Source organism: Hypanus sabinus, chromosome 10 (assembly GCF_030144855.1).
Source record: "Hypanus sabinus isolate sHypSab1 chromosome 10, sHypSab1.hap1, whole genome shotgun sequence".
In the NCBI taxonomy this organism is placed as follows: domain Eukaryota; kingdom Metazoa; phylum Chordata; class Chondrichthyes; order Myliobatiformes; family Dasyatidae; genus Hypanus; species Hypanus sabinus.
Window position 1 is genome coordinate 104,731,900 of NC_082715.1, and position 13,239 is coordinate 104,745,138.

Below are 13,239 nucleotides of genomic sequence, written 5' to 3' on the forward strand. Positions count from 1 at the left end.
CTTTGAATGTTTTCTATTTTAGGTATAACAAGAATCAAGAATGTGAATTAGTATCGAACCAATAACTGTTCAGCAAAAGCCCATTTAATTTATAAGAGGTCTCAAGTGAAGTTCTGAAACTGTAACTAAATTAAATTTATACTTACCAATCTGTGAAGTTGGCGGCTGCTGTGATAATAGCTGAGCACCCACAGTATTTGGGAGCCTCAGTTTAGAGTGTGGTGACAGCAATGATGGTGCAGGAAGAGTGTGTTTTGGCCTGGCCTGCAAAAGGAAAGGCAAATCAGAAACCAAGGTGCAATTTCCTGGGTTACTAAATGACGTAATGTAATCTCTAGTGGATAAACCGCTGCCCAGTAAGCAGTGCACTAATTCATATTACATCTGTGGATTCACTATTAAGTAAAATCAGATGACTCTTTTTTTTTATCATCGGCAGTATAAATAATGCACAACTCTCTTGATATGATCAAAAAGTTTTAAATTGCAATTCGTTGTACAAACAGCAGAATTACAAATACAACTTCATCTTTTCATCGGATATCGTATTAATAAGAGGTACAGCTCCAAAAAATTTGAAATCTATATTTTGCTGAAGAACCATACAGAATTTTACTTCATTGATTTTTTTTTCTTTTTCTTTTGTCTTCAGTAAAAATGCCATTCCCTTTTCTCAGTTTCTTCGTCTCTGCCATATCTCTTTTCAGGATGAGGCTTTCCTTTCCAGGTCATCAGAGATGTCTGCCTTCTTGAAAGAACAGGATTCCCTTCCCCCACCACTGATGCTGCCCTCACCTGCATCTCCTTCATTTCCTGAACATCCACGCTCACATCTTCCCACCACCTTAACAAGGTCCTGTAGTCCTCACCTACCCCCCCCAATGATTCTTCGTAATATCTGTCTTCTTCAATAGGATCCTATCAGCAAATACATCTTTACCTCCCAACCCCCAATGTCTACTTTCTGCAGGGATCACGCCCTCTGAAATTCCATTGTTCATTCATCCCTCCCCACAAATCTCCCTCCTGGGACTTAACCCTGCAAGTGACAGAAATGCTACAGCTGTCCATTCACCTCTTCCCTCACCTTCATTTAGGCCTTAGACCACAAGACCATAAGACATAGGAGCAGAATTAGGCCATCTGGCCCATCGAGTCTGCTCCTCCATTCAATCATGGCTGATCCTTTTTTTCCCTCTCCTCCTCAACCCTAGTTCCCAGCTTTCTCCTCGTAACCTTTGATGCCATGTCCAAACAAGAACCTATCAACTTCTACCTTAAATACACCCAACGACCTGGCCTCCACAGCTGCATGTGGCAATAAATTCCACAAATTCACAACCCTTTGGCTAAAGGAATTTCTCTGCATCTCTGTTTTGAAAGGGTGCCCCTCTAACCTGAGGCTGTGCCCTCTTGTCCTAGAGTCTACCACCATGGGAAACATCCTTTCAACGTTCAAGAGGTTTCAATGAGATCCCCCCTCATCCTACTGAATTCCAGCAAGTACTGACCCAGAGCCATCAAACATTCCTTGGATGATAACCCTTTCATTCTTAGAATCATCACTGTGAATCTCCTCTGGACCCTCTCCCATGCCAACACATCTTTTTTAAGGTGAGGGGCCCAAAACTGTTCATAATACTCAAGGTGAGGCCTTACCAGTGCCTTTTAAAGCCTCCGGATCACATCCTTGCTCTTGTATTCCAGACCTCTTGAAAAGAATGCTAACATAGCATTTGCCTTCCTCACCACTGACTCAACCTGCAAGTTAAGCTTCAGTGAGTTGTACACAAGGACTCCCAAATCCCTTTCCATCTCAGATTTTTGGATTTTCTCCCCATTTAGAAAACAGTCCATACATTTATGTCTGCTACCAAAGTGCATGACCATGCATTTTCCAACATTGTATTTCATTTGCCACTTTCTTGCCCATTCTCTGAACCAGTCTAAGTCCTTCCACATCCTACCTGTTTCCTCAACACTACCCGCCCCTCCACCAATTTTCATATCATTTGCAAACTTGGCAACAAAGCCATCTATTCCATTATCTAAATCATTTATGTACAAAAAGAAGTAGTCCCAACACCGACCCCTGCGGAACACCACAAGTCACTGGCAGCCAACCAGAAAAGGATCCTTTCATTCCCATTCACTGCCTCCTACCAATCAGCCTATGCTCTAACCACATTTGTAACTTTCCTGTAATATCATGGGCTCTTAACTTGGTAAGCAGCCTCATGAGTGGCACCTTGTCAAAGACCTTCTGAAAGTCCAAATATACAACATCCATTGCATCCACTTTATCAATCTTACTTGTAATCTCCTCAATGAATTCCAACAGGTTCGTCGGGCAGGATTTTCCCTGAAGGAAACCATGCTGACATTGTACTGTCTTGTCCTGTGTCACCAAGTACTCCATCACCTCATCCTTAACAAATGACTCTAACATTCTCCCAACTACTGAGGTCAGGCTAACTGGTCTATAATTTCCTTTCTGCTGCCTTCCTCCTTTCTTAAAGAGTGGCTTCAAGCAGTTCTTCTAGGACTTCACTTCACCTGTGAATCTGCTGGGGTTGTCTATTGTACCTGGTGCTCCCAATGCAGCCTCCTCTACATTGGTGAGACCTATCTAAAACTAATGGACCACTTTGTCAAGCAACTCCGTTCCATCCGCCAAAAGCAGAATTTCATGGTGACCAAGCACTTAATTCCTATCCCCATTCCCAACGCTGCGGAAAGCGGCCAGTGAAGGAGTGGAGATTTGAGGCTTTGACTCGAGAGGCTTCGATGAGAAGAGGCTGAGGACGAGCTTCACTCCAAGTGAGGTAAGGCCGGGTAAGTTCCTTTCAAAGGAGAAAGTTTCAAAAGTTGAGGCAAGTATTCAGTAGGTCATGGCAGCAGAGATCGGCCCCGTGATTTGTTCATCCTGCAGCATGTGGGAAATCAGGGATACTTCCAGTGTCCCTGACGACTATGTGTGCAGGAAGTGTGTCCAACTGCAGCTTCTGGCAGACCACATTGAGCGTCTGGAGCTGCAACTGGATTCATACTGGAGCAACCACGATGCTGAGAAAGTCGTGAATAGCACATTCAGTGAGTTGGCCACACTGCAGGTAAAGGCTTCATAGGCAGAAAGGGAAGGAGTGGCCACTGGACAGTGTAGCGGTAGGCAGGTAGTGCAGGGGTCCCCTGAGGTCATCTCCCTCCTAAACAGACATACTGTTTTGGATACTGTTGGGGAAGATGTCTCATCAGGGGAAGGCAAAGGAGTGGGAGAGCTATAGTGATAGGGAATTCGTTTGTAAGAGGAACAGATAGGCATTTCTGCGGCCGCAAACGAGACTCCAGGATGGTATGTTGCCTCCCTGGTGCAAGGGTCAAGGATGTCTCTGAGCGGCTGCAGGACATTCTGGAATGGGAGGGTGAACAGCCAGTGGTAGTGGTGCACATAGGTACCAACGATATAGGTAAAAAACGGGATGAGGTCCAACAAGGTGAATTTAGGGAGTTAGGAGATAAACTAAAAAGTAGGACCACAAAGGTAATAATCTCTGGCTTACTACCAGTGCCACGTGCTAGTCAGAGTAGAAACAGGAGGGTATTTCAGATGAATACGTGGCTTGAAAAATGGTGCAAGGGGGAGGGATTCAAATTTCTGGGGCATTGGAACCAGTTCTGGGCGAGGTGGGACTGGTATAAACAAGACGGTCTGCACCTGGGCTGGACTGGAAGCAATGTCCTAGGGGGAGCGTTTGCTACTGCTGTTCAGGAGGCTTTAAACTAATGTGGCAGGGGGATGGGAACAAGTGCAGAGAGACAGAGGGGTGTAAAATGAGGGTAGAAACAAAAAGTAGTAAGGTGAAAAGTAAAAGTGGCAGGCAGGCAAATCCAGGTCAAAAAGCAAAAAGAGCCACTTTTCAACATAATTGTATAAGGGCAAAGAGTGTTGTAAAAACAAGCCTGAAGGCTTTGTGTGTCAATGCGAGGAGCATTCGTAACAAGGTGGATGAATTGAATGTGCAGATAGTTATTAATGAATATGATATAATTGGGGTCACAGAGACATGGCTCCAGGGTGACCAAGGATGGGAGCTCAACATCCAGGGATATTCAATATTCAGGAGGGATAGACAGGAAAGAAAAGGAGGTGGGGAAGCATTGCTGGTTAGAGGGGAGATTAAAGCAATTGAAAGAAAGGACATTAGCCTGGAGGATGTGGAATCGATATGGGTAGAGCTGCATAACACTAAGGGGCAGAAAACGCTGGTGGGAGTTGTGTACAGGCCAGCTAACAGCAGTAGTGAGGTTGGGGATGGCATTAAACAGGAAATTAGAAATGTGTGCAATAAAGGAACAGTAGTTATAATGGGTGACTTCAATCTACATATAGATTGGGTGAACCAAATTGGTAAGGGTGCTGAGGAAGAGGATTTCTTGGAATGTATGCGGGATGGTTTTACGAACCAACTAGAGAGCAGGCCATTCTAGATTGGGTATTGAGCAATGAGGAAGGGTTAGTTAGCAATCTTGTCATGCGAGGCCCCTTGGGTAAGAGTGACCATAATATGGTGGAATTCTTCATTAAGATGAAGAGTGACATAGTTAATTCAGAAACAAAGGTTCTGAACTTAAAGAAGGGTAACTTTGAAGGTATGAGACGTGAATTAGCTAAGATAGACTGGCAAATGATACTTAAAGGGTTGACGGTGGATATGCAATGGCAAGCATTTAAAGATCGCATGGATGAACTACAAGAATTGTTCATCCCAGTTTGGCAAAAGAATAAACCAGGGAAGGTAGTGCACCCGTGACTAACAAGGGAAATTAGGGATAGTATCAAGTCTAAAGAAGAAACATATAAATTAGCAAAAAAAGTGGCACTCCTGAGGACTGGGAGAAATTCAGAAACCAGCAGAGGAGGACAAAGGGCTTAATTAGGAAAGGGAAAAAAGATTATGAGAGAAACCTGGCAGGGAACATAAAAACTGACTGTAAAAGTTTTTATAGATACATGAAAAGAAAAAGATTGGTCAAGACAAATGTAGGTCCTTTACAGTCAGAAACAGGTGAATTGATCATAGGGAACAAAGACATGGCAGACCAATTGAATAACTACTTTGGTTCTGTCTTCACTAAGGAGGACATAAATAATCTTCTGGGAATAGTAAGGGACCGAGGGTCTTGTGAGATGGAGGAACTGAGGGAAATACATGTTAGTAGGGAAGTGGTGTTAGGTAAATTGAAGGGATTAAAGGCAGATAAATCCCCAGGGCCAGATGGTCTGCATCCCAGAGTGCTTAAGGAAGAAAGCCAAGAAATAGTGGATGCATTAGAGATAATTTTTCAAAACTCCTTAGATTCTGGATTAGTTCCTGAGGATCAGAGGGCGGCTAATGTAACCCCACTTTTTAAAAGAGGAGGGAGAGAGAAACCGGGAAATTATAGACCAGTTAGTCTGACATCGGTGGTGGGGAAAATACTAGAGTCAGTTATCAAAGATGGGATAACAGCACATTTGGAAAGAGGTGAAATCATCGGACAAAGTCAGCATGGATTTGTGAAAGGAAAATCATGTCTGATGAATCTTATAGAATTTTTTGAAGATGTAACTAGTAGAGTGGATAGGGGAGAGCCAGTGGATGTGGTATATTTAGATTTTCAAAAGGCATTTGACGAGGTCCCACACAGGAGATTAGTGTGCAAACTTAAAGCACATGGTATTGGGGGTATGGTATTGATGTGGATAGAGAATTGGTTGGCAGACAGGAAGCAAAGAGTGAACAGGACCTTTTCAGAATGGCAGGCAGTGAGTGACTAGTGGGGTACCGCAAGGCTCAATGCTGGGACCCCAGTTGTTTACAATATATATTAATCATTTAGATGAGGGAATTAAATGCAGCATCTCCAGGTTTGTGGATGACATGAAGCTGGGCGGTGGTGTTAGCTGTGAGGAGGATGCAGGGTGACTTGGATAGGTTAGGTGAGTGGGCAAATTCATGGCAGATGCAATTTAATGTGGATAAATGTGAGGTTATCCACTTTGTTTGCAAGAACAGGAAAACAGATTATTATCTGAAAGGTGGCCGATTAGGAAAAGGGGAGATGCAATGAGACCTGGGTGTCATTGTACATCATTCTTTGAAGGTGGGCATTCAGGTACAGCAGGCAGTGAAAAAGGCAAATGGTATTCATAGCAAAACCTTTTGAGTACAGGAGCAGGGAGGTTCTACTGCAGTTGTACAAGGCCTTGGTGAGACCGCACCTAGAATATTGTGTGCAGTTTTGGTCCCCTAATCTGAGGAAAGACATTCTTGCCATAGAGGGAGTACAGGGAAGGTTCACCAGATTGATTTCTGGGATGGCAGGACTTTCATATGAAGAAAGACTGGATCGACTAGGCTTATACTCACTGGAATTTAGAAGATTAAGGGGGGATCTTATTGAAACATATAAAATTCTAAAGGGATTGGACAGGCTAGATGCAGGAAGATTGTTTCCGATGTTGGGGAAGTCCAGAATGAGGGGTCACAGTTTAAGGATAAAGGGGAAGCCTTTTAGGACCGAGATGAGGAAAAACTTCTTCACACAGAGAGTGGTGAATCTGTGGAATTCTCTGCCACAGGAAACAGTTGAGGCTGGTTCATTGGCTATATTTAAGAGGAAGTTAGATATGGCTATTGTGGCTAAAGGGATCAGGGGGTATGGAGAGAAAGCAGGTACAGGGTTCCGAGTTGGATGATCAGCCATGATCATCACTGAATGGTGGTCCAGGCTCAAAGGGCCGAATGGCCTACTCCTGCACCTATTTTCTATATTTCTATAACATGTTAGTCCATTGCTTCCTCTTCCGCCATGATGAGACCACTCTCAGGGTGGAGAAGCAACACCTTATTTTCTGTCTGGGTAACCCCTAAGCCCGATGCCATGTACGTCGATTTCTCCTTCTGGTAATATTTCTTCTCTGCTATTATATCCCTTCTCTTCCAGCCCTTTATCTTTCCCACTGACCTGGCTTCACCTAGCAACTTCTAGCTTGTCCTTCTTCCTCTCCCTCCACCTCTTTATTCTGGGGCCTTCCCTCTTCCTTTCCAGTCCTGATGACGTGTTACAGCCTGAAATGGTGACTGTTTATTCACTTCCATTGATGTTGCTAAACCTGCTGAGTTCCCCAGCATTTTGTGTGTTGTTCTGGATTTTCAGCATCTGCAGAACCTCTCGAGTTTTTTCTTTCTTGATTCCTCCCTCCCCCTCCCCCTCCATTTGATCAAGAAAGCATGGCATTGCGGTTTTCCTTTGCACAACAGTATTAACGTATACCCTGCCTAGCACTATCTCACAGATTGCTGACTTTTCATGGTGCTCTTCGTCGTCTAATCCACAGCCATATTATGCGTGCCGCAGTAGCACAGCTGTTAACCTGATGTTATTACAGCTCGGGGCGTTCCGCAGTTTGGAGTTCAATTCTGGCGCTGTCTGTAAGGAATCTGTACATGCTCCCTGTGGAATGCATGGGTTTTGCCTGTGTGCTCTGGTTTCCTCCCAGCCCAAAGACATACTGGTAGGTTAATTGGTCATTTCAAATTGTCCTGTGATTGGGTTAGGGTTAATTGGATTTCTTGGGGGTTCCTGGGGCAGTGTCGCTCTAAGGGCCAGAAGTGCTGTATTGCTAAATAAATAAATGTTTCTCACTGCACCTTAAGACAACTGCTTAGGCTGCACATTATCTGCTAGGAACCTAACATGCCCCTGCTGACTCTGCTGCTAACCACTGATGTGCTGGGAATGATTTGGATATGGAGGAGATATCATTAGCAAGGTTACAGATGACATGCAAATTGGGTACTGTTGATAGCAAGATTAGTCTTACACTCCAATTAGATATTGACCAATTGTCAAGATACTTGTAACAATGGCACATGCACTTAATCCTGATAAGTGTAAGGATGGCCAGGATGCTACCCTGATCTGCACATTTCAGTGCTAAACAGTTTGGCTAACACCATCCCTTAAAGGCAGCCTCCCTACATTGAGCCATGGTGTATGAATCTGTGGCACAGCATTGCTGACAGTATGTATTTCTGTATAGAATTATTAAAGACTCTATTTGTATTTTGATTTTGTGCTGTTATTCCTAGGAATGCTTTCTGAGTGCTTCGTGGGCAGAATTTTATGCATTCACTTAGTGTGAATTGCTCCAAAGTACCCCTTTTACCTGAGTATGGCTTGAGACTGATCCCATTTCTTATCTGGGTTTCACCCAATTTAATACATGTAAGAGAAAAGATATCTGAACAACAAGTAGCATATCATTGATTAAGTACAAATTATCCAAGATTTGCACACTCAGTTAAAATATACTTCACATCAAATACAGAAAAACCTACGGACAGTACTCACTGCCTGAAATAGTTTTCATGTGATCTTCGGCTATGCTATGGGATGGATGTTCCAAGTGAAAATTTGATTTAAAAAAAATTACAACACATTACAACCATTAACTCTATTAAAAATCTATTTGTATTTGTGTGTTTCTATGTAGCTACATCATCTTTCAAATAACAAAGAAAGCTACTTTTAAAATTTGAAATTGAACTAAATGTAATATTGCTATGATTAAAAGCAGTAGATCAGTAAACATCTGTGGAAAGAGAAACAAAGTTAATTGTTCTGAATGGTAATCTTTACAGGACCAGGTTGACCACTTGGTGGGTCTGAAGTTGCACGCGGCCCAGACCAGTAAAAGAAAACATGTTTTCTTCAATGAGGGACATTAGTGAACCAAACTGTTTTTTTTTAAATCAGTGAGGTTATAGTTACCATAACAAAGAATTAATTTCCTGAGACTCAAATGATGTTACTATGTTTCTAATCATTGGACTCTACAGTACAAAAAAGGCCAACTATGTCTAAAAACTACCCTTTATTCTGCCCTTGTTGCCCCCACACCGTTCAAGTCTGGCGTTTCTCATTATCTGGATCTCTTGCAACATCCAAGATTGCATACTACTTCCCAGTTTTTATGTGATGGCTTACATTTATAGACTGACCAATTTATTATCACTAACCACAGACTTTGGCACTGCACAAAAAGATGTTCCTCCTTTTAGCAGTTATGAGAAAAATCCTGGCTTCAAAAAAAATTCAACCAAAAGGCAAATTGTTCAACGCCTGTTATTTATAAGAGATATGAGCAACAGATCTATAAGCATGGTCTTGTTTTTCTCTGCACTACTGCACAGTATAAATAGGACAAGTGCAAGACTGGTAAAATGATTTCACCTGGTTAAACAACTTGTCCAGCAAGTATAAAATTAAAGATGACATTCAAATTGGATGGAACTGTAATATTAATGAGAGCCCTGACGAAAGAGTATCGTAATTGGTAATACGTTTCTTTCAATGTTCAGAATATATTCTGCCAAGGATTTGTTTGCCCATTCTGTTTTTTAGTAATTGGAGACACCAAGTTGCATCCACTACTCAGAAGACTGTTTGCTGTCCCTGTGGCAAGTTAGTACAACTGCACTCTCACCTTCTGAAGTAAAGACAATATACACAAAAATCTGCTAATCCTAGCCAGAGGACAGTGTCTGATGGGTCTTATTCAGACTGGAGGTCCATGCTTAGTTCAACAAGGAACTCTACTAGGATCTTTGCTACTTTTATTTATACAAATGACTGATGAAAATATGGTTGGGTTGGTTAGTAAGTTTGCAAATGACAAGATTGATGGCACTGTGGATAGTGTAGAGGATTATCAAAGGTACAGTAGGATATAGACCAGCTGTAGATATAGGCAGAAAAATGGCAGATGGTGCTTAACCGAAACAAATGTGAAGTGTTGGACTTCGGGAGTTCAAATGGAAAGGAACAGGACACAGTTAATTGTAGGACTCTTAACTCTTAATGATATTGTAAGGGACAGTACTAATGTCCTGAAAGATCTTGGGGTCAAAGGCCATAGTTCTCTGAAAGGGGCTGCACAAGTTGACTGGGTGTTATTACACTCAGTGGCCACTTTATTAGGTACTTCTTGAACACAATAAAGTAGTTACTGAGCTTAAATTCGAGGTCTTCTGCTTTAGCCCACCTATTTCAGGGTTTGATATGTTGTGTGTTCAGAGATGCTCTTCTACACACCATGTTGTAATACATGGTTACTTGAGTTACCATTGCCTTGAATCAGTCGGGCCATACTCCTCTGACTTCTTTCATTAACTAGGTATTTTTGCCCACAGAGCTGCCACTCACCGGATGTTTCATGTTTTTTTTGCACCTTTCACTATAAACTCTAGAGACTGCTGTGCATGAAAATCCCAGGAGATCAGCAGTTTCTGAGAAACTGGAACCACTCCATCTGGCACCAACAATCATTCCACAGTCACAGTCACCTAGATCAGATTTCTCCCCATTCTGATGTTTGGTCTAAACAACAATTAAACCTCTACCATGTCTAAAGGCTTTTGTGCATTAAGTTGCTGCTACAATATTAGCTGACCAGGTGTACCTTTTGGTCCATGGAGCAGTCATGCTTCCTATATTACCATATGGGTCTCAATCATGGATCACCTTCAGCAGACACCTGAAAGCCCTGGAATAATACCACCAACAAACCTTCTGAAAGATTTTGAAGATCAGCTGGAAGAATAGATGCACTAAGACCAGTGTACTGGAAGGGGTCAAAATGAACAGCATTTCCACCATTCAGGTGGACAACAGTGGAGAGGCAAAGAGAAATGGAATGCTTCAACTGTGTGAAATGCTGTAACAAAATCAAGGAGGCCAAAGAGAGATGAATTATAGCCTCAAATCATATTGGATGGTATTAGAGATTACACAGCATTTTCAGTACTGTGGCAGAGATGAAAAAATGCAGTCAAAGAGAAGAAATTTAGAAATTTTCAGTGTGGGCCACAAGTTCAAAGATTTGAAAGGAGAGAGGATTGTGGGTTTGAGCACTGTTTCTACAAGAAAGATGAGAGGGATGATGATGGCACACCTCACACAATCTACCTTATTGTTAATATTTCCTTTACTCAAAATCACGTATTTAGCCAATGCAACAGGTCAGATTTTCAAGTAATATGCACTGCATGGCATATGTGCAGCTCTAGGTAGTCAAAAACAACTTTGTGTCACCTTTTCTTAAAAGTGCTTTAGTATATAAAATAATGCGTAAGCAAGCTCTCAACAACTTTCACCTTGTTTTTTGGAAAAATGGTTTTTAAAAATGTTTCTTAAAAGAGAAGGAAATTGTATTAGAAAATAGCATTTTATTTTCCATGTACTTAAATACCTTCTAAACATTAAATTTTATGATATGTAAATTCTTCTTGGGATTAATTAAATAAAATGAAGCAAATCATAGAGAAAAATGTGTTATTACTTTTTAGAAATAAAATTCTATTTGTGCAGTGCAGACACTGACATTGGATATTTTCATAATGTGTGAATATCACTACCTAAAGTTGGCCACAACAGCAAAACTACAGTATATTCAAGACAAGTCCTGAATTGTTCAACAGTATAAATGCATTTTCTCTATATTAGATAAAAGGAACAAATGTTCAATAGGAATAGGTGCCAAGTTCTATACAGAATACTTTGCATTTCTTATTTATCAAATGCAAATAATGTAAATGAACAGGGTCCAGAGAAAAAAAATTTCCATATTGGAACAAAATAGTTCAAAGTCTGACAGAATTAAATAAGATTACTATTTTTCAAAAAAAAAAAGAATGCAGTTCATGTCTGGGCCTCATCATGCCAGTTCCACACTTTTGAACTTCATAAGCACATTTTAATTTGCATAAACTTGCAATTCAAATTTTCTGTCATTCTTTACCTGTTATCAGAGCACCCTTTTACGACTAGTCATCTTACAGTTGACATCTACTGCCTTAGGGCTATTCCCTTTCCATCTTATTCAAATCATGTTTAAATTATTGTTCATAAGCTATTAAGGACAGAATTTCACGTACATCATTCTGGGCAATACGTATCTAGAAACCAAATGGCATAGTGGCACAGCCAGTGGAGCGGCTGGCTCACAGTGCAATGACCTGCATTCAAGTCTGACTGTGTGTATTGCTTGAGTGAGTGAAGTTGGTGCATTCTCTCTATGTCTGCATAAGGTTCCTGCAGGTGCTCTGGTTTCCTCCAACCCTCCAAAAGTATGCAGTTTGGGGGTTAATTAGCCTTGGTAACTAACCAGACCCGATTGTGTTGGTGGGCAATAGAATCTGGGGGAGTTGATGGGAATGTGAATCAGAATTGGCATAGAGTAAGTGGGTGCTTGATAACAGGTATGAGTAGATTGGGCTGAATGGCTTGTACAGTGAATGATCTGCAGAGCTTTTCTCTTTGGAGCGAAGGAGGATGAGAAGTGACTTGACAGGAGGGCAATAAGATGGCAAGAAGCATTAAGAGTGGATAGCTGGTGCTTTTTCCCCAGGATGGAAATAGCTAATAAAAGGGGACATTGTAGCAGTGTGCTACACACAGCGCTGGAATAACGACACGCAGACGGTGAGTTGCAGTTGCGTAAAAGATATATTCAAACTTCGCGGCCTCGCTTTTAAGCCTTCCTGTTTCCGCCCTCCCCGGGCGGAAATGCTATAGGGGGCACATATTCAGTTCCTTCCCGCACGTGGGTTTTTCCCCTTGCTGGTGAAGAAGGCCTGGTGCCCTTTTTGGGGACGGCCTCTCTGCCGGCGCGCGCCACTTTGTGAGCTGGATCGAGTGCGCTGGAAAGTGGGTCACCACATAACCCCCCCCCCCCACCGACCCAGTGATACACCCCCCAATGTCCACAGTCTGAGTCGACCACTGTTTGGGAGGTCTGCCTCTGTGCCGCGGTGCCTGAGCTCCGACCAGCTGCGCCAAGTCCACACGGGCCAGTTTGAGTCGGTCCACTGTGAAAACCACCTCTTTCCCCCCAATGTCCAGCACGAACGTGGACCCATTGTTCCTGATCACCTTAAACGGCCACTCATAGGGCCACTGTAGCGGTGCCCGATGTCTACCCTGTTGTACAAAAACAAACTTACAGTGCTGCAGGTTTTTGGGTTCGCAGGTCGGGCTCTGTCCATGCTGTTAAGTGGGTATGGGGACCAGGTTACCGAGCCTCTCACGTAGTCTGTCCAGGACTGCAGCGAGTTCTTCCTCTTGCTCCCTCGGGGCTGGTATGAACTCTCCTGGGACGACCAGGGGTGTGCCATACACCAACTCGGCCGACGA

The 13,239-nt window shown here is 42.5% G+C and overlaps 1 protein-coding gene across 2 annotated transcripts in view; it reads right to left on the reverse strand.

Moving 5' to 3' along the window:
* The window catches only part of ahi1 (Abelson helper integration site 1), a 191,103-nt gene that overhangs the window by 82,969 nt on the left and 94,895 nt on the right, over window positions 1–13,239 (reverse strand). For both annotated transcript variants that reach the window (XM_059982486.1, XM_059982485.1), the window contains exon 21: window positions 147–264. In XM_059982486.1, coding sequence (XP_059838469.1) covers window positions 147–264 — 118 coding nt within the window. The remainder of the gene's footprint in view (window positions 1–146; window positions 265–13,239) is intronic.